Below are 21,380 nucleotides of genomic sequence, written 5' to 3'. Positions count from 1 at the left end.
TAATACCTCCTTTATATTTTGACTTTTATGGAATTTTAGGAAGCTTTATTGAATTTATTAAAATATAGATAATTTCTCATTTACTGAACTGAATTGTTTATGAGAGAAGAAAATTAGAAACTGAACTGAACTAAATTGAGCTGAACTGAAGTGAAATTAAGCTGAATAGAACAAGCCCTAAGTTTGGAAAGAGGGAAGAAAGTAAGAGGTTTTATGGGACCAAAAAATAGAGAAAACAATTTTTAATGCACACATTATGTAAGAGATTGGGTGTTCGAATCTTCTTATCCGTATGATTTTAATGCACACATTTTTAACATTAATATATCGTTTTTTATTCAAACCATTATTTATCACGTTATGATGTGATTGATGACAATTTTTCATTATTAGATAAGAAATTGTGAAAAAAGTAAAAACCTAGTGCATGTTGATAATTTTTTTTATTTTACTTTTCTGTTTTAATACTCTTTTGTTGCTTTAAGATGTGTGAAAAATTTACAACTAATTTGTACACGCATAATAAAAATACCGATACAAAGGTAACTTTCTCTAAAAAAAATAAAAAATAAAATAGAATAATCAAAATCTGATATAGGCTAAAACTTTTAGGATCTAGGGAGGTAATTAGTGACTAATATTGGACCAAAAAGTACATGGAACTAAGGTTTAAACACCTTCTACCTTTAGTACTCGTACTACTTAACCACTGTGATACACTTTTTTTATACTTTATAATTATAACTTTATACGACAACATTTTCTATATGCATGTCTAACTAATCTTAAAATTACAGGAGTATTAGGCCCCTATGATCCTCAATAAAGATCCTTCCTTGGAAAAAAATAATAAAAGCATTAAGGATGGACAAATTTTATAAGGAAGCATGCGTTAAAAGAAGGACGTGATTTCTCATTCCATAATTAACTAGCTCAAGAAGGAATTAAAAGCATAATTGAAGATCGAGCAAGAATGAGAAAATACAAGGTTATATAAAAATAAAAAAAAATTATATTTATTAAAATGATCGTAAATTTGTAAATAAACAATAAAAATGTACACGGTTCATGATAGAACAATGCACATTTTTGGTACATCACTAATGGTATTAGTGGTTCTACCATGAACCGTGTATATATATATATTTTTTACTTTACCATTTATTTACAAGTTTGTCATTTTACTTTTTTTTTTTTTGTTTGTTTGTTTGTTTAGAGAGCCTCAAAGGGCAAGTGAATCGAAGGGCCTCTAACCACTTGAGCTATGTCTCACTCTCAAAATCTCAAGTTTGTTATTTTACTGGAACGCCTTGTCGTATTCATAAAAACCTATTAAGGGCATTGTCGTCATTTAGCTCAAGACTCAGCAAGGAAAAGCATGTCCTTTTCCTACGGAGCAAATCTGAGTGATAAACTGCTATAATTCCAGCATTTAAACTGAAGCACAATTTCACTGATTTTACACGAAATCAACCTCGATTTTTATGGAGAAAGGCACTGCTACACCACTCACTAAACCACTTCGATGCATCGTCAAGCTCGGTCTTTTTTCTCTCCTCCTTTTATTTCATACTTTACTCATTTTAATTAGCTTCATTCATGTTAATTATGGACAATGAACTAAGATGGGAAGTGGGTTGGTCGTGTTTTTAATCCGATTGAGATTTGTGAATGCTCGATTAGTTTAGTTGGTTAAAGTCTCGGGGTGGGAATATGGGGGTACCCACAACTTTGGGTTGAATCTCGTCTACATCATTAACCTTTGTGGCTCTGTATGCATTGATTGGGTTTAGAACAAGAATAGGATGTGGGTTTTTGAAGTTGGCATGTTTGATCTTGTTTGATCAGTTTAAATGCTAGAAATGAGATATGGTATTTTGTGTTGGTTGCTATGATTTCTAAGAAATTGATTCAGGTTTTTTTTAGTTGTCAAGTTTAGTGGTACTTTTGTACTCGAGACTTAGGATTGAATCCCGCCTACATCATTGAACTTTTTAGGCTCCGTATGCATTAATTCAATAGATTTATCCGGTTTAAAACTAGAATAGGATGTGTGTTTTTGAAGTTGGCATGTATGGTCAGTTTAAATGCTGGAAATGAGATATGGTATTCTATGTTGGTTGCTATGATTTATTAAAAAATGATTTAGATTTTGTTTGTTGTCAAGTTTAGGAGGTGCAGCAATTACTTGCAAGAATGAATTGGAGAAGATAAATGAAGAAAATCTGAGAGCGGTATCGATACACTTGAGAGAAGCAATGATGTCTGGTGAAGTTGTGGATATGGATTGGAGTAAAAGGCTTGGGAAAGCAGATGTTTCTGTAGATGTAGATGGCATTTCAGATCAAACAACATTGGAGTCCAGCAACTTTGTTGTTGTTCATGGAGCTGGTTTGTTGACTCGTTTGGATGACCCTTTTGTTTTGGATGCATTATTCAACTGGAAGACTTGATTGTTGCCATTCTAGTTATATTTAGTAGTTGATTAGAAATGTTGGCTATGTTGCGTCTTAAGTAGGTTAAATCAAATATAGATTATTCTCAAGCCTTGAACAGTAATTTGAATCTTGATTACTTGTTTCTGTGTGTGTTATAGTTTGCTTTGATCATTTATGTGGTTGAACTAGATTAAGCTTTCACCTGTTTATAGAATAATGCCTTGAGGGGAGAAAAGGTATGAGATCTGAGATACCATTGAAAGTGAACTAAGGGAGGTAGATAAGTAACTGTGCATTTATCCGAAAAGTCATCTGAATCAGTGGCATTTATAATTGGGAAGCCTGTATAGTGTATAGTCTTGGTAGATTGTGGTTTGTGACAAGCTAGTGGACCAGAAGTCATATGGTCTCTGTGCTATAGTGCAAAACTGGTCATAACAAGAGACATTTCTTCCATATTTCAAATAGATTAACTCAGGTTTTAGTAGCTATGCATTTGTTCTGTTTTATTTTGACATTGGTGGGGTGGACTGTAGTGAACATCTATTAGTTATAAAGTTCATCAAGCATTGTAATTCTAATGCTTGTCGTAGTGAGTTTTCATGTATTCTATGTGCATGCCTCTTTGGTGATCCTAAGTGTATGAACCTTCCTGCTTATATAGGCTCATTCGGTCATTTTCAAGCCAGCAAGTCAGGGGCACACAAGGGAGGATTGGATCAGTCTCTTGTCAAAGCCGGCTTTGTTGCGACCAGAATTTCAGTAAGTGTTGTTGAATTCCCTCTAAATTTGCAGCAAGATATAAGTTTGTCCATTAGCTTGTAGTTGCTAAATTCTTGAAAAAGCTCAGGCTGTGTTTGGTAACCAGCTTATTTGAGCAAAATTAGCTTATTTGACCAATATTGGCTTATTGACTATTAAATAAGCTAACATAAAGTGTTTGGTGGAAAGCTTATTTAAAGAGCTTATTCCACTAAATAAGCTCTTTTACAAAAAGCTCCTTTTAGGAGCTTTTTCAAATATTTTATTCAATTATTATGATGAAATAACACTTATACCCCCATTTACTTTAAAATCCTTTATGAGCTACCCACCCCACAATTAGCTTATTGGTCATTTCACATACTTAATTAGCTTAAAGCAACCAGCTAATTACCAAACACTTTTATACAATCGGCTAATAAAATAAGTTAGTCAAATCAGTTAATACAATCAGCTAGTCAAAATCAGCTAACACAATCAGCTAGTCAAAATCAGTTAACACAATCAGGTTCAGCTTTCAACTTTAAGCTTTTCACCAAACAGGGCCTCAGTCAAAGTAAAAAAAAACTTGTGCCTGATGTGGCTATCTTTCTAAGTTTCCTTGACTAGCGCATATTAAAGCTTTTTCATATGGTGGTTCCTTAAGAGTATCATTAGTTTCTTTTTTACAGGTCACATCACTCAATCTTGAAATTGTGAGGGCACTAGCTCGAGGTAAATTTAGTGTTGCAGTAATTTCTATATATCTTGATTGCCTTTTATTTTATGTTCCTGGTTAAGTGGAGGTGTATATATTAATTTACTTTTTTTAAAAAAAAATCTAGGGAATGGCTGGAACCATTGGCAATTCTATGAAAAGCTTGGATGATGAAGTTTATTCATTCTGTACCAGACTAGTTAGTTTTAAAATCTTACAATAGAAATCCACACTTTATTTCTTGTGGATACCAAGAAGAAACACTTAAGCCTCAAATTATTTTACGTACATCCATATCTTCAACTAAGTGCTTCATATAAGTACTTGAAGGAATATTACGTATGTGCTTGAGTAAAAGATACGGTGATTAACTAACTTGCTGCTCTGTTACAGAGGGTATCCCTTCAGTTGGAATATCTCCATTTTCGGGTGGATGGACAACGTTTCAGAGAAATGTTAGTGACTATTGATAATGTCAATTTTTGAAACTCATGCTTTTCTCCTGCAAACATACTTTTAGACATGATTACTCCATAAACCTAATTTAATCAATGCAGCATTGTATATACAGGTTGCTTCCGCTGATGTCACAACGGTGGCTAAAACTATTGACTCTGGTTTCATCCCTGTAAGTCCAATGTTCATATCCTGTTACTGTGCCAAAAATAACACCAACAAATAGCATTTTTCTTTGACATGTAGTTGTTGGTGTATTCAAGCTGCCATAAAAAAATCTTGATTGATACATGCATGACCATTAATATTGTCTTGATTACTAGGTCCTGCATGGGGATGCAGTGCTTGATCATTCACAGGTTTGTCATCATATGTCTAGCTCTTTACTTTACCTGTTTAAAATAATGTTCCTGTGCTTGCTTACATAATTATACCTACAGGGTTGCACAATTTTGAGCGGGGATGTTATTATACGGCATATTGCAGAAATCTTGAAGCCTGAATATGTTGTTTTCCTTGTATCCCTTTTGTTGGTGTGTATATCTTTTGTGGAGATGGTCTACTAAAACTCTTGCGTAAAAGGTTTAAGTATGAAATAGGCATTTGATGCCAAAATTTTTCTGTTTATTAGCTTTGTTTCCATCAGATCTTGAATGTCGTCTCCCTTCACTGTGACATTTTTAACATGTGTTGTTGATCAGTAAATGATCAATTAACTGAAAACATAGTTACTTAATGCTCTAGTATGAGATTGGGTATGATTATACAGTTCACTACCTAATATGTTAAATTAAGCCAAGAATTACCACTTGATTAGCGTTGTTTCAGCAAGCATTTCATAAAAGTTTTCCTATACAATCATTTATCAAGACAGATGTATTTGGTGTATATGACCGTCCGCCATCAGAACCTGATGCAATGTTGTTAAAAGAGATAGGTAAGCAGTCTCTGGGGGAATGCACTGTTCTGTGACTTTTCTCAGTTGAGAGTTTAGATGTGAGTAATCATTATGATGTTTCTACGCAAATGCATGATCTGTTTTAGCATCTAACAGCTGTCGATGAAGAAGGAAGCTGGCGTGTTGTGAATCCGGCCCCGAAATCTATAAATGAACAAGGTATATGATTTGCAGGATGATTTAATTTCTGAACAATGCTGGAAAGATAAATTCTCAGTGCTTTGGAATGTTTCTGAGTATTGACTTATCATGGATCATATTATAGAATGCTATACAACCATTGAAATTTTTATGATAATTCTGTTAGGATCCTTTCATCTCTTTCTGTGAATAAGCCTAAGAAACTACACTGAGGATCTGTAGATTGATTTAATGCATGAAGGAATTTGAGAAGACATCGGTGGACTGAATAATTGAACGCTGATTTCTGTTTATTTTATTTTTTTTGTCTACAGTTCGATCTTATATTATTTCAAATTTTCATCTAATTGAAATATACGAAGACAGTTACTATTTAATATGCAGTGCATAGAGGCAGCTACTGTATTTAATGAGTTCATCTTATCATGAAATGTGTAACAGTTGAGATCAATTTGTGCTTATCTCACCTGGTTTTTAATCAAATTTCAATAGTAACTGGTTTCAGTTGCTTTCCTGTTTACACTGAAAATGTGCTCTTACATAGTAGTGCAGATGATAAGAAATTGCTGTAAATAGAATAATTGAATGTCTGTGGGAGGAGAGACAGGGGTTTTGGGGAACATGGTGGCTTCTTACTTAGATCTCTTTATAGTAAACCTATTGATAAATTCTTCTGCACTAATTAATGAGTCAGGGTTTCACATTTAGCCCCTATGAAGAATAAAAAGTGATATGCTTCTCATCCAGTAATTGTGTTATACAGTTGAGATAACTGTTGCTGCTCATGATACAACCGGAGGCATGGTGACCAAAATTTCCGAAGCAGCAGCTATTGCAAAACTTGGTATTGATGTATATATCGTAAAGGTAAACACTTCTTCCCACTTGTGAGATTCTGTCTAAGCCAATTGAACATTTTCCAGTGATTATGAGTAAAGCTTGCTGCAAAAGTCTCTGGAGGGGGTAGTGAAATCTAATTTGAATCTACCTACCTTTCTCTTTGTTATAAACTACCCAAAAGGGCCAAAACCACAAAACTCTTCCCCCCCCCCCCCCCCCCCCCTTCTCTTCCAAATATTGGTTCCCAGGGGTTTGAGAATCAATATTGGCTGTAACTTCTTTGCCTTTAACTCAATATCGCAAGTGTTGTCGTTTGAAATATCTTTGTCTGCTGCAGGCAGCCACAGATCATTCCTTGAAAGCCTTAAAAGGGGAAGTAAAAGGGAAAATTCCTGATGATTGGATGGGTACAGCCATCCGTTTTATGAGAAAATAATTATCAACAGCTTGTCATGTGCATCAGAGGCAGCATAATCATATATAATCCGTTACCTCTGGTAATCCCTGACTACCATATACCTAAGCATAACATCCTTGACTCTGTCTGCAATTTCATAACTCATAAATCAGCGAAACTCACCATTTTTGGACAGTAACCCTTTTTGGTATTTCCCCTATGTAACCCGCGGAAACTGTTTGCTTTGCTAGAGGGAACCATAGCATGAATCAATAAGCGTACAGAGTGGATTGTTTTTATTAGGATCATCAGTTTATTCTTTATATTACATTTAGACATGACAAGTTTTAGATCTCATCTCAGAATGCTGTTTTTGTCTCTTCTGTATCAAACTATAGCCACAATTGAGTGAATTAATGTTCATTACAATTTGTTGACATTCTGAAGTTTTGCAGTTTTTGTAGACAGTTAAGTTTTTGATAGAGCATTCGAGCATAATGGACTTAAACTAAATCGTTATAGCAAAGTAAAAAAATTTATGTGAATGGAGAAAGTGCTACTCCTTGTGGAGTATCAATATTGATATGTGACATAATGAGGGACAAAAGTTATGTTTTAAATGTAGAACCTGACTTATCAGTGTTTGAATTTACGTAGTATAAAATTCAAAAGAATCATATTAATCTAGTTAATGTTTGAAAATTGTAATTGCAAGTAATATAGGACCAGGTGTAAAAAAAAAAAAAAAAAAAAAAAAGAAGTAATTTTGAGTTCATGAGAAAATATTTTGGTAGGAATCACATGAAAGTTGTCATTCTTAGAGGAAGCTACAGTATTCTGTAGATACAATAGTCTTTGATGTGCTTGATTGTATCTGGACCACTATAAGTTTATAGATTTCCCTGAGCCTGGTCATCTTCTTTCTTCTTAAGGAGGAGCTGCACAAACCCTTCAAGTGCTTCATCAATGTCATCGCTTTTCATCAGTTCCTCTGCTGCTGCTGCAGGGGTAACTTGTACCTCTTTGATCAGCTCTTCAATTTGAGTGAACAAAGGGTGGCTACTGATGTTGAGATAGTTAGAGGCTAAAACTGTAAACCCACCAAAAGTTAAATAAGACAAATGAATGTGCATGTCCATTCGGCCTGGTCTTATCAAAGCTGAATCAAGCCTCTCCTTGTAGTTGGTTGTGAACACAATGATCCTCTCATCCCCACAACTTGACCACAGCCCATCGATGAAGTTCAACAGCCCTGCCAGAGGTAATGAATGGTCATCTCCTGAGCCTTCATTATTGTAGTTTATATCTGCAGTGCAGTCTTCACCAATACCACTAGATGCCTGATGTTGCCTGTTCTGCAACTTATTGGTGCTGCAATCTATGTCCTCGATCACTATTATGGACCGATTGGAAGTGGAGACCAACAATTGCCTAAAATCCAAGTTGTACCTCATCTTGGAGAGGTCAAAGTCATATATGTGGAACTTTAGGTAGTTTGCCATGGCAGCAACCAAGCTAGATTTCCCGGTCCCTGGAGGTCCATGCAGCAAGTAACCCCTCTTCCAGACTTTACCCACACGGCGATAAAAATCCCTCCTCCTCACAAACCTATCCAAATCCGCAATGAGGGCCCTTTTAACCTCGGGCTCCATGGCTAATGTGTCAAATGTTGATGGATGTTGAAGGTTGATTGATGACTCAAAATCATGGAATTCCCCGAGCTGGTAGAGCTTAACTACTCTGTTTTCTTCATGGATTCTTTTTGCAGTTTTTAACACAAAAGGAATGTATCTCCCTAGAACCTTCTCCTTGTGTTGCTTGTGAAAATTCAACTCCATGGATCTATGCACTTTCATTTGTGATTCCTCGCTTCTGATCAGCATCACCCACCTCAATGTGATCCCCTCAAAGGAATCGAGGATTTCCTCCCCTTTGTCAATGCTGACCGAGAAGTCTTTATCTCTCACTGCTTTGCTCAACTTTAGCCGCTTATTTGAGTGGTTGATTTTAGTGCTCAAGTAGGCCTGGGATGCTTCATATACTTGGTTCTGCGTGAGCCCGTCACATTGCTCATCAATGCTGAGTGTCAGGATTTCTTTTTCTGTTGAAAGAACTTGGAATAGTTTCCCAAGTTTCGTAACAAACTTTTCTTGGAGGTTTTGAGGGATTATTTGGTATGTGATGCTTTGGAATTCATTTAACACAGTTTTCACCACCATCACCGATGCTGCAAAAGCTGTATAGGCTGATACTACGGATGTGGCCGAAGGCAGATTTGTAGCCATGGGTTTTAATGCTTAGGTGTGATACTACTGATGTTGCTGAAGGCAATTTTTAGGCTAAAATCACTACAAACAGAGAAGAAAATGTGAATTAGAGAATTCGTAATCTGCTTTACACTCCCAGTTGCCTTGAGCTTTTTGGATTTTTGAATTGGTTTTGTGAAATCAGAGTCCAGTAGCTAGACAATATATACACTACTAAATTATAGACAAGAAAAAGCTTCTGTAACAAGACTTGCATAAAATATTACTCGTATTAAGAAATTAATAATGTAGAAGAGAGGTTTCAAAGCTTCTCTAACAAGATTTAATATCCATCACCTGACACCATGAACAAAGTCAACTAATTAAGTTTGCAAGTATCTTATTATTATTTTAATTTATCATGCTGTGTTTTGGTATCACCTTTGATAAATGACAGGCTATACCTCCCTGCTTGTTCTTTCATGAAGAACTGGATTGACTGCGATTTCTACTGCAGCTTGGTAGTCGACAACAAAAACACTTGATCTCATGATACTGCAACTGCAAGTACCTGAGAGCTCTTTTGGAGTCTTGGTTGTTTCATAAATTGACTAAGCACCTGGACCGTGAAGCTATTGTCAGGGCTTATACTCTTATTGTAGTCAAGTAGATCATTTTGTCAAGTTTTTGATAAGGTTCTCTTTTCGGAAGAGGTTTATGCCTCTACACTGAATTCGTTGCATGCATTCATTGTGCGTGTACTACAGGTACATAACCTGACATAATCATCTTAGAAATGATGGGTTTAAACATGAACCTATAATATGTCCTGTTTTTATACATTCTACAAATCATGTTGAACATAATCTAGTTGATGTGAACAATTAGGATTTCAAGTAGCAGTACATATTTAAGGAATAAATACTCTTAACTTCTCATCTGAAAGAGAGATACAATACTCTAAAGATGCAGTGAAAATTTTAACTGTGCAAATTGATAACTTCTGTACCAATTTGCATTTATAGATTTTCCTGAACCTGTTTGCCTTTTTCCTTCTTAAGGAGGAGCTGCACAAACCCTTGAAGCACTTCATCAATATCATCGCTTTTCATCAGCTCCTGTGCAGCTTCTGCAGGGGTAACTTGTACCTCTTTTAACAGCTCTTCAATCTGCGCGAACAAAGCATGGCTACTGATGTTCAGGTAGTTGGATGACAAGATCTTAAATCCACCAAAAGTCAAATAAGACATATGAATGTGCACATCCATTCGGCCTGGCCTTATCAAAGCCGGATCAAGCCTCTCCTTGTAATTGGTTGTAAACACGATGATCCTCTCATCTCCACAACTTGACCACAGCCCATCGATGAAGTTCAACAGCCCCGCGAGTGGTACTGTATGGTCATCTCCTGAACCTTCATTAGTTTGCCTGTTATGGAGCTTGGTATAGCTACAATCTATGTCCTCGATCACTATTATGGACCGATTGGTTGTGGAAACCAACAAGCGTCTAAAATCCATGCTCTGCTTCATCCTGGAGAGGTCAAAGTCATAAATGTGGAACTTTAGGTAGTTTGCCATGGCAGCAACCAAGCTCGATTTTCCGGTCCCTGGAGGTCCGTGGAGCAAATAACCCCTCTTCCATACCTTACCGACACGGTGATAAAACTCCCTTCTCCTCACAAACTTATCAAGATCATCAATGAGTGCCCTTTTAACCTCAGGCTCCATGGCTAACGTGTCGAATGTTGATGGATGATGGAGGTTGGTTGAGGACGGATCATCAAAGGGATCTCCCATTTTGTAGAGCTTAACTACTCTGTTTTCATCATGAATTTTTTTAGCTGTTTCCAAGACAAAAGGAATGTATCTCCCTAAAACCTTCTCCTTGTGTTGCTTGTTGAAACTCAACTCCATGGACATGATATTCACTTTATGACCCATATGTCCTTGGGATAACTCGTCGCACACGAGCTTGACCCACCTCAACGTGATCCCTTCAAAGGAATCGAGGATCACTTCCCCTTTGTCAATGCTGACTGAGAGGTCTTTATCTCTCGGGGCTTTGCTCAATTTAAGGCGCTTGTTCGAGTGGTTGATTTTGGTGCTCAAGTAGGTGTGGGCAGCTTCATAGACTTCGTTCTTGGTGAGGGAGTCACATTGCTTGCTGATGTTAATGGTCAAGATTTCTTCCTCTGTAAAACGAATTTTCAAAAGTTGGCTCAATTTCACAATCATCTTTTCTTGAAGGGTTTGAGGGATCACTTGGTTTGCGATGTTTCGAACTTCATTCAGCATAGTTTTCACCACCATTATCGACGCTGCAAAAGCGGTGTAGGCTGATAATACAGAGGTGGCTGAAGGCATGTTTGGAGCCATGGAATCAATTGATGGAGAAGAGCTATACTGTATTTCTTATTTTGATTTTAGGCCAAGAAATGTAAGGTAAAACTGACTCGTGACCTTTATACAATTTTAACAAGGTATTTCTCTTAATGCACAAGGCTTCAAAAACTACCACGTTTTGGTTTTATTCGACGTACAAAACTACATAGTACATATGATTGAGTTGGAAAGTGTTTTTTCTAAGTTGGAAAGGTGTCATTAGCTTTGTTTTATCTGTCTTCTTTTACAGAAATTGCAGAGACTACAATTATTTTTTTACCATATTGATTTACAACACTTCCTGCTTCAAGCTGGCTTGAGGAAAGCCCCTAGCTAACATCACTCAATGAAGATTCTCTAATAATTTATTAATATTATACCATTATAAACCAATTAAATTTAATGGTCCAAATGGTTCATTATATTCTACTCCCTCCATCCCTTTATTACTTATAATTAGGGCTTGTTTGGTTGATAAATGAATTTATTTCCTATATACAATTGTATTTCATGAGAATTAAAATCCCAAATCAAATTTCCTAGGAATTTACTTAACTTGTTTGGTTGTTATATGGGTATTTACAAATCATGGGAATTTTGAATTACCAAGGGGGACCTTGGTAATTAAATTCCCATGTTTTGTGAAAATTGAAAATTCCCGTGATTTTACACTTCCCGCATTCTTACTTTTTATGGTCTACCAAACATGCCTCTTATTTTCAAATTCATGGAAATTTCCAATTTCTCCATTTTTTATGTGCTTATTCTACGAAGTCCCTTTATTACTTATAATTATTCCACGATTTATGCAGTATAAGATTTATTTTGATCCAATTTGGTTTATCAAATACCCAGTATATTTCTCCCCATTCCCTACTTCCCATCCAAATCCTTATTAGCTGATTAGGTTTTTCAATCTCCACTTTACCAATTTAAGAACAATGTACCTTTATGCTCCCCCTTCAACTTTGCTTCAAGTGATGGATCAAAGAAGTTGAACTCCAACTAGCACTGTAATATCACTCCCACTGGGTCTACAATTAATAGAAAATTTGACTTACAAGAGCCAAGATCTCAAGCAGCCCTCCTAAAGTGAACCAAATCTAAACTACTATCAATCTATCACGCATGACAATACCGTCTAGTGAAAGTGATCAAAACATTCCTTTTTCACTGGAATTAAATCTTCCTACTATCAAATACCAACATGGGGAAAGCTCTTTGAATAGAAATTACCTCAAAATCCATAAGGCCGTTTCATGATTCTGATTACACATTTGTATGAGAGCTATGCCTACCAAGTACCAACTAGACTGAACAGAAAGAAAGAGTTTTTCTACTTACAGTCACTTCAACAACGACAAGGCCTTTTGTAATAGCGGTATCATAGTGCTGGATCTCAAACATATCTGACAGCAGAAACTTGATTCACAAAATGCAAAAGATATCATATAGATTAACCCAATATCACACCAGTACATCATTAACAGGAAACATAAGGTAAAAATTTGATGATGATAATAAGTCAAACATAAAGAGTTATGATGAGGAGCTAACACGAGGCCCCATGACAGAAGTCTTTCCCAGCATATTCTCAAACACATGGAATCTGAGTAAAGCTAACAATATCAATATTAATATATTTCATTCCACGCTCTAACACGTCAGGCAACTTGAACCGATCAGAAGTCAATTACTTGGGTCCAATATCTTTGAGACCACAGATCTGTTCTTCTCCCATGGCACACTGTACACTCACAATCAGGTCTTTCCCCTCAGCAAATCCATCCTTGATCTGTGGAATACAAAGCAATACGGATTATTTAAGCAACTGACTATTATATGACAGTTTAGACGAAAAAGGATTGATACATTGATCAGATCATATATAAAAACAAGTACTCGTAGTTCATTTCAAATTAAAGAGTAGTGTGTGTCATTCAAATTTGTTCAGAAATATAAGAACCAATGCAGCAAAGTCGACGATGAGCTAGCCATGGAATGTGAAGCACGTAAGAAGTTTATGACTCATATTGCCACAAATGGAAAAAATAAACCACAAAGATTTTTTTCTTCTTTTTTTTTTTTTTTTTTTTTTTTGATACAAAAGGCAAAGATGTTTCTTTTAATGCCATGGCAGCTAGAAGCCATTTGGGTCATTCTAAAAAACAATGACACCCAAGCTGCAAGAAGAATAATTGTAATCAATAAACAGGATGTAAAATATAGGCTATTTAACATAGTTGTGAAATTTTTGCAGAACGAAGGATAAAAAGCTTGATAACAAAAACAATTATCAGACCATTAAAAAAATACTCTCCCAAAATTTAGTTGTCTAGATTTCATATTGGGTGTCCCAAATTGTTGTGCCCTCTTTATGCTCTTTCTATACTTAGCTTACAATGTTAATATCTTTCACATATAAAACACCCAAACATTTCTCCAATTTTTCATGCCAGTAGTTATTTTTTTTCCTTTCCCATATAATATACCAGGTTGTCTAAATCAATAATAACTCTAGTCATATATGACAATAATAAGTATCCGTTGGTATCTTTCGACCTCATGTTGGTACAATAATTGTACCAATATAAGATCAAAAACACCGATAAGGGTAATTTTAGATCTCAAATTGGTACAATATTATACCAACTAAGATCTAAAAGTACCAAAGAACACTTATTACTGTCATTTATGACGAGAGTAATTAGGTACCAATATAAGATCAAAAACACCGATAAGGGTAATTTTAGATCTCAAATTGGTACAATATTATACCAACTAAGATCTAAAAGTACCAACGAACACTTATTACTGTCATTTATGACGAGAGTAATTATTAGCGTGCACTTCCTTGTAAAATATTCCTATATCCAAAACATCATTAAATGCACATTCAGTTTACCATTAAAAGAAAAATAGAAAACATGCACATGATACATCCCACCAGATTTTCATGCTAACAAATGACACCACATGAGGCATTGTCTTATGGGACATGAGTATTAAGAAGGACAATGAATACTAATGAAAATAGCAGTGTTGGTATACACAGACCTGCTTCAGCAGAGCTTCATCAGTTGGCAGCTTCAAGTCATCCTTAGTGTCACCACTATCAGTCAGCAGGCTGACCTGAAATATTATTTTGGTTAGACACACCCAAATATCGAAGAACAAAGCCAAACCAAATCAAATTAGCGACTAGTATACTTACAAAACCATCCTCAGTTATGTCAAGGAGCTGATAATCAGTACGGGTGACATGGGGAACCTGCAAAACATTGATAAATTCCATTTAGTTCAAGGAAGTGACAGTATAAAGAAGAAAGAAGACATGGATAGGGCCATACGTCACAATTGTGAGAAGATGGAACAATATCTTCAAGCTTCTTCCCATTGAAAATATCAATACCAACAAAGTTACATTTGGCATGTCCGTGCTTGCCGGTCTTAGAAGTGGATACTTCAACAACCTGCAATATCAAAACAAAATTAGTGGTGAGTAATTTGATTTCAGTTAGCATTCTGACTTCTTGCAATGCTAACAGAAGTTCTAAACTTTGATGTTATACAAAAATTGCTCTTGCCAACAAAAAGAGACACGGGAACACAAGAACCTTTACTAAAAACCAATGACAACCCTTTTGATTCTCGTCCCTTCGTCTTCAAATGACTAAGAAATAACCAAAATCAAGAACATCCAAGGATCACAGAAAGAAAACAAACAGTACAGTCAAAAGATTCATTCACGTCTGCACATCAACAGCTCAAAAACTTTATCAACAGCCATCTCCGGCGTGAAAAACCTGTGCCCACAGTTGGATTCCATCGAACATCAATAACATACAGCATAAACAAATGAATGTACTTGTATATATTGTTTCCCATAAACAACACTTTCCAAAAACATGCTAATTAACACAATAAATAACATCTCATGTCATTTTTGTTTCTCCCAAAACAGGAGTAATATTTACTTTTTCAACTCTCCAAACAAATCGAAATGCTATCGAAACCTTGTAAATCTAGCTGACTGATTTCCTACGCAACTAAAATCCCTCATAAAACTATCAGGGCAATCGATTTCTACGAAAGAACAAAAAAAAAAAAAAAAAAAAAAAATTCTCAACCAAAAAAATGAGGACTTCATAAAAAAAAAAAAACCCAGTCATATTCATATTCATATTCAACTGAAATCCCTAACCATGTTATCAGGAATAAAAAAAAAAAAAAAATAGAAATCAGACTAAAACACAATAAAAAGAGGGAAAATCGCAGCAGAAATCGAAAGCGCAATCATATCATACAAAAAAAATCTGACAGAAACCCTAGAATCCGAGCTAAAAACAAAGTCAAATAATAAAACTTCACTCTTTTACATGAAATTTAACAAAAAAAGCAACAAACCCACAAAATCAGAGAAATCAAGGAGTAATCTAACCCTAAATAATGGAGGGGTATACCTTGCAAGGACGATTCTTGATGACGATGTAACCATTCTTACGGATGGTACCTGCTTGCTGAGGAAAAGTCTTGGAGGCTCCGGCATCAGCCTTGGATTCGAACTGGTGTTCTTCGTCAGACATGGTTATGGCGTCTTCGTCTTCTTCTTCTTCTTCTTCACCAGTTACGAATCGAGGAGAGAGAAAATGAGAAAACCTAGATGATTGAATAGAGCCGTCTGCGTTATATGTAAGCGACTCACTGCCTTTATATGTGGGATTTTGCCTCTGCTTGGATGTGGATAGACGCATTTCATTCATCGATTTTTTTTTTTTTTTAAAAAAAAATGTTCGGATGGTCACACTTGTCGATGCACAACTTGACTATTATACACTAGTTTAATGAGGTGTGGGGTCGTAAAAAGTTTCAATAGATTCAAATAAGTTCAGTTCCAATAAGATGAAAAACACACCCTAACACCTGAGTGCTTTACTAAACCTATTATTAAAACTCGATTGTGCTCACCTTAACTAACTTGACCATCATAAGTCCTGATCACCCACACTTTCTCCATTACTAATAGATCAATGTCCATTAAGATATAGACAATTGCTTTGTACTCTTGTTAACAAATAGGCAATAAATAGGAGTGCCCATCGACTTGCAAATGCTAGGCTAGCTTGTATTGCTTCATTCACATTCATCTCGTTTTCCTTAAAAGGCTTGTGTCCGGCATCGTTGATAGATAGGAAGAGAACGTTGTATGATCCAATGTCAAAACATTCGAACCATGACACTAGTTGATGTGAGAGCATCCTTGAAACTAATGAATTATATGGCGCCCTAATTGGTGGCATATATAATGGGACCAAACGGCTATTTGGATTAATATCTTATCCTGTAACGTGGTTTAGGTGAATCATGATATTCGTTATGTATAGAGATTGAATTTGACGGTAAGAAATGAAAACATATATACAAGGAGGAAAAATAAATCTTGGTACTTTTTTTTTAAAAAAAAAAGACTAATTACTTCAAACAGCAAAATCTAATATGTACGTTACACTGAATGTAAAGTGATTCCAATTGGAGATGAAATTGAAGTCCAAGATCTTTACGTTGAACAAATCAATAATTTGCAGTGCCCGTCTAGCCATTTATATAAGTCATTTTTTTCTTTTAAAAAAAACAGAAAAAAAAAAATCAACTGTATTTTAACAACAATAAAATATACAAAGGAAGTTCCACAGTTCCACTTACCCTATTTGCCTAGAATATTTCCACCAAAAGCATATACTTGCTTCAATTCATTTTAGTTGAAATGTTTGACTTTCATGCTTGTTAAAAAAAAAAAAAAAAAAAAAAAAAAAAAAAAAAAAAAAAAAAAACTCCCCTCGGAAAGCATATACTTGCTTCATTTCCTTTTAGTTGAAATGTTTTGACTTTCATGCTTGTTAATGCATTAAAAAAAATAAAATAAAAAAAAAAAAACTCCGTAGATTACATTGCAAAAATATAAATTTAACAAATCTCACGTTATTGTATTTTGCACAAGACATAAATTAACAAAAGTGATCAAATAATATTATCTGAATGTATAAATTTTCACATTTTGAAATTACTCCGTAAAAGAGAACGAAGAAAGTACTAATGATGGAATGATTTAATGTAACGTATTATGATATCTATGACATTCCATTTGGGACTAAAGCTTTGTTGTTGTGTATTGTATGACATTCCATATCATAGCATGACCCCAAACATCACAAGATTCACAACTTGGGACTTAGGACCTGTTTTGCTCAGCTTAATTTCAGTTCAATTCAGCTCAATTCCAATTAATTCAGTTCAATTCAGCTCAGTTCCAATCAGTTAACCTCAATTCTAATCAGTTCAATTGTTTTTAATAAATCGAAACATGCCCTTAAGCACTTAACAATCCACAAATTCCTTTCGTTTCCTCACATGGCATAAAATTTGCCGCGTTTTTCACCACTCCCCTACTTTTCATCAACAAACTCCCTTCATTCCCCCAAGAACCAATTTGCATAATTTGTTCCTATTTTTACAAGTGATGAACTATAGTAGCTGCACGCCTGCACTTGTACAGTTGTACTCTATCAAGCACTGCAAGTTATAGCTCCCACAGTCCCACCTGCTCTACAAATCTACAATTAATCAATAATTTGACATACAAGGGCCGAGAGCTCGTGTCCTACCCAACCACACAAGAGTTCACCAACTAAATATACTAACATCCACCAGAGATTTTACTGACGTTAACACTGCAAAATTTGTACTCTGTAATATACTTTGTACCCTATTTTAAATTTACCAACTGAAGTATGCATTCCTACCCAAATTGCAAATCACTACTGATAAAGTATTTAAATTCTGACAGAAATCAAATCTTCCTATACCATCAAAAGTAGACATAGCATGTCTGAGAGCTCTTTCCCAAGTTTTTGCAATATATCAAGATTCATCAGACTGAAGGTCATCCTATGATTCTGATTACAGATTTGGATCAAACTAGACTCAGTCACTGAACATTGAGAATAAGGGACGTTCCAATTTCAATTCACTTCAATCCAACAAGAACAATCCTGTTCGTGATAAAGGTACATGGTGCTTTCGCACAGACCCATTTGTCATAGGAAGCTTGATTCACAAAATCAAAAGATTTCATATAGATTAACCTTTCATATAGATTAACCCAGTAACACATTACCAATACATCTAATAGGAAACAGAAAGTAACATTTTGATGATGATAAGAAGTCGACATAAAGAGTGTTAAAAGAAGAGCTAACATGAGGCTCCATGACAGAAGTCTTTACCAGCATATTCTCAAACACATGAAATCTGAGTAAAGCTAACAATATCAATATTAATATATTTCATTCCACACCCTAATGCCTTAGATAACTTGAACCAATCTGAAATCAATTTACTTGGGTCCAATATCCTTGAGACCACAGATCTGTTCTTCTCCCATGGCACACTGCACACTCACAATCAGGTCTTTCCCCTCGGCAAATCCATCCTTGATCTGTGAAACATCGAGCAATGCATGTTATTAGCAACTGACCATTCCATGAAGATTTTAGATGAAAAGGAAAAACAAAGATCAGAAAATATGTACAGGCAAAATTGCTCATAAATTCAACCACCAATGCCGCAAAGGCTGATGATGAGCTTACCATAGACTTTAAAGCATGCAGCATTGTTATGTTATGCACATTGCCACAAAGACTATACGTCCAATTCACATGAAAGCATTCCACTTATTTCCACAACAAACAGTTCACTGACTCACACCCCAAAACACATAACCACCCTTGCGGCCTTGCCCAAAAGGGAAAAGGTAAATTACTAAGATTTCAGAATAAAAGCAAAGAAAAGAGTCCTGTTACTTAAGTTGCAATGGAAGCTAGAGGCAATTCGGGTCGTTCAAAAAAACATTGACACCCCACTAGGCAAGTTGCAAGAAGAACATTTGTAATGATAACCTTTGTCATGACAGCTCTTCTACAGAAAATAACCTATCAAGTCTACCTACGTATTAAACATGTTGAAAGAAGCTTAATTGTAATCAGAATCAGTATAGCCATTCATGAAAGTACATTATGAGCTCCCAAAACTGTGAAAATTTTAAGGATTAAAAGATAAAAGATAGATAAAGTAAACAATCACAACATCACTTAAATAATAATTAACAAGGACAATGCAGACCCAGGCAAATAGCAGTATACAGTATACACAGACCTGCTTCAGCAGAGCTTCATCGGTTGGCAGCTTCAAGTCATCCTTAGTGTCTCCACTATCAGTCAGCAGGCTCACCTGAAATAGTATTTGTATTAGACAACAGGCACCCAAATATTAAAGGTTCAAGCCAAACAAAATCACATTAGATACTAGTATACTCACAAAACCATCCTCGGTTATATCAAGGAGCTGGTAATCAGTACGAGTGACATGGGGAACCTGCAAACCATTGGTGAATTCCATTTAGTTCAAGGAAAGGACATTACGACGAAGAAGAAGAAATGGACTGGGCCATACATCACAATTATGAGAAGATGGAACAATATCCTCAAGCTTCTTCCCATTGAAAATATCAATACCAACAAAGTTACATTTGGCATGGCCATGCTTGCCGGTCTTAGAGGTGGATACTTCAACCACCTGCAATATCAAAACAAGATGAGCGATGAGTAATTTGATTTCAGTAAGCATTCTGACTTTTTAATAGCAAAAGTATTAACCTTGATGTTATATAACAACAGCTCTTGCTAACAAAAAGAGACACTGTAACACAAGAAAGTCAAGACCTTTACTAAAAAAACATCAAAAACCCTTTGATTTACTTGCCTTCACCTTTCGATAATCAACCACAATCTAATAATGCCGATTCGATAGGATTATGGAAACAAAATAAAACACAATTCATTAAGGACTGCACATCAAAAAGAGTTTTAACAAATTATCAACAGCTACCCGGCAATCCGGCATCACAAATCTGTACACACAGTTGACGGTTTCATCGAAAACTTTGCAAGGAAAACGAAGGTTTATTTTATCTTCAATCAACAAAATATGTAGCATCTACTCGCATTTTCCAAACAAATCAAATTGCAACCAGAAACATTGAAAATCCAGCTGAACAATAATCTGCGAAGAAATCGATTTCTATGAAAAATAACATCTCGCTGAAGAAAAAAAATCCGAAACAGAAATCTGACCCAAAACTCTTAACAAAAAAAAGGCGAATCGCAACAGAAATTGAAAGCAATCGTTATGAATGGTAAATAATCTGACAAAAACCCTAAAATCCGAGCAAAAAACAAGTGAAATGACAAAATTTCACTCTTTCAAAACTAAATTTTATTATAAAAAAAAAAAACAGCATGAAAATCGAGAAGAAACCTTGCAAGGACGATTCTTGATGACGATGTAACCATTCTTACGGATGGTACCAGCTTGCTGAGGGAAAGTCTTGGAGGCACCGGCATCGGCCTTGGACTCGAACTGGTGCTCTTCGTCAGACATTGTTATGGCGTCGGAGAGAGATAATTTCAGAAAACCTAATAAATAATAAAGGGGCGAGAGGGCGCCGTCGGCGTTTATTGTAAGCAGGAGGACTGTCAAGTGTGACTCTTATATTGGATATAGAGCCATTTTATTCAGGAGATTTTTTTTTTTAATTAATATTATATTTTATTAACTTTTTTTTATACTTTTTAATTTTTTAATTAAAAAATCGAAATTTTATTCTCATTTACCGTAAAACCTTTGTAGACGAATCGCCCGTCTTGTGTGTGGTCTCCTAAGGTAACTCCACCAAGTAGCCATTATAACACTAATCGAATAATCTTTATAACACTGACAAAATAATCCCTGTAAACCCCTATAACATTAATAAAGTAACCCTCGCTATGACTTTGAGAATTGCCTGTCTCATGTGCACTGTGCCGACATATAAGAATTCGTGCTACAATAATATGTGTACATTTGCTTGGGAATAAGAGAATTTTCTTATCTTTCCTCTACTATCAATAGTTAGATCTATACTTCATGTAACGGGACTAGTTGGCCTATGACTATGAGACTTTTGC

At 35.5% G+C, this 21,380-nt stretch overlaps 3 protein-coding genes and 2 pseudogenes across 4 annotated transcripts; 1 reads left to right on the top strand and 4 right to left on the bottom strand.

The window, feature by feature from the left end:
* Positions 1–1,414: 1,414 nt before the first annotated feature.
* On the top strand, positions 1,415–7,760 carry LOC145582621 (isopentenyl phosphate kinase-like). Of its 2 annotated transcripts, XR_014099914.1 has the most exons (13): positions 1,415–1,542; positions 2,173–2,391; positions 3,103–3,200; positions 3,872–3,914; positions 4,291–4,352; positions 4,469–4,525; positions 4,677–4,712; positions 4,794–4,871; positions 5,224–5,290; positions 5,408–5,470; positions 6,216–6,319; positions 6,630–6,789; positions 7,622–7,760. XR_014099914.1 is itself a non-coding variant. In XM_081639598.1 (12 exons), exons 1-12 carry the CDS (start codon positions 1,485–1,487, stop codon positions 6,726–6,728), a joined length of 984 nt encoding a protein of 327 aa, XP_081495724.1. In that variant the 5' UTR covers positions 1,415–1,484; the 3' UTR covers positions 6,729–7,128. The 2 variants fall into 2 exon arrangements, 1 of the variants encoding a protein (XP_081495724.1); XM_081639598.1 differs by lacking the exon at positions 7,622–7,760 and having other exon boundaries at positions 6,630–7,128.
* Positions 7,288–9,697, bottom strand: LOC145582618 (AAA-ATPase At3g50940 pseudogene; annotated as a pseudogene).
* An 8-nt stretch (positions 9,698–9,705) lies between these two features.
* Positions 9,706–12,599, bottom strand: LOC145582620 (AAA-ATPase At3g50940 pseudogene; annotated as a pseudogene).
* A 143-nt stretch (positions 12,600–12,742) lies between these two features.
* Positions 12,743–16,008, bottom strand: LOC145582623 (eukaryotic translation initiation factor 5A). Its single transcript, XM_081639600.1, has 5 exons — positions 15,783–16,008; positions 14,670–14,792; positions 14,534–14,590; positions 14,377–14,451; positions 12,743–13,114 (listed from the first exon to the last, which is right to left on the bottom strand). Exons 1-5 carry the CDS (start codon positions 15,903–15,905, stop codon positions 13,013–13,015), a joined length of 480 nt encoding a protein of 159 aa, XP_081495726.1. The 5' UTR covers positions 15,906–16,008; the 3' UTR covers positions 12,743–13,012.
* Positions 16,009–18,502: 2,494 nt separating this feature from the next.
* Positions 18,503–20,888, bottom strand: LOC145582622 (eukaryotic translation initiation factor 5A). Its single transcript, XM_081639599.1, has 5 exons — positions 20,692–20,888; positions 19,828–19,950; positions 19,693–19,749; positions 19,531–19,605; positions 18,503–18,814 (listed from the first exon to the last, which is right to left on the bottom strand). Exons 1-5 carry the CDS (start codon positions 20,812–20,814, stop codon positions 18,713–18,715), a joined length of 480 nt encoding a protein of 159 aa, XP_081495725.1. The 5' UTR covers positions 20,815–20,888; the 3' UTR covers positions 18,503–18,712.
* Positions 20,889–21,380: the final 492 nt, after the last annotated feature.

The sequence above is a fragment of the Chenopodium album genome, chromosome 15 (assembly GCF_948465745.1).
Source record: "Chenopodium album chromosome 15, dcCheAlbu1.1, whole genome shotgun sequence".
Lineage (NCBI taxonomy): Eukaryota > Viridiplantae > Streptophyta > Magnoliopsida > Caryophyllales > Amaranthaceae > Chenopodium > Chenopodium album.
The sequence above is the reverse complement of the archived record's forward strand: the minus strand, read 5'-3'. Positions and strand labels throughout refer to the sequence as shown.

Coding starts and splice junctions, on each gene's coding strand:
- LOC145582622 (XM_081639599.1), bottom strand. CDS start 20,814: ATGTCTGACGAAGAGCACCAGTTCGAGTCCAAGGCCGATGCCGGTGCC. Junction 19,750..19,827: donor CATCTTCTCATAATTGTGAT/GTATGGCCCAGT, acceptor AATGGTTTGCAG/GTTCCCCATGTCACTCGTAC. Junction 18,815..19,530: donor ATGAAGCTCTGCTGAAGCAG/GTCTGTGTATAC, acceptor GATGTTTCACAG/ATCAAGGATGGATTTGCCGA.
- LOC145582623 (XM_081639600.1), bottom strand. CDS start 15,905: ATGTCTGACGAAGAACACCAGTTCGAATCCAAGGCTGATGCCGGAGCC. Junction 14,591..14,669: donor CATCTTCTCACAATTGTGAC/GTATGGCCCTAT, acceptor AATGTTTTGCAG/GTTCCCCATGTCACCCGTAC. Junction 13,115..14,376: donor ATGAAGCTCTGCTGAAGCAG/GTCTGTGTATAC, acceptor TGTATTCCACAG/ATCAAGGATGGATTTGCTGA.
- LOC145582621 (XM_081639598.1), top strand. CDS start 1,485: ATGGAGAAAGGCACTGCTACACCACTCACTAAACCACTTCGATGCATC. Junction 3,915..4,290: donor TGTGAGGGCACTAGCTCGAG/GTAAATTTAGTG, acceptor GCTCTGTTACAG/AGGGTATCCCTTCAGTTGGA. Junction 6,320..6,629: donor TTGATGTATATATCGTAAAG/GTAAACACTTCT, acceptor TGTCTGCTGCAG/GCAGCCACAGATCATTCCTT.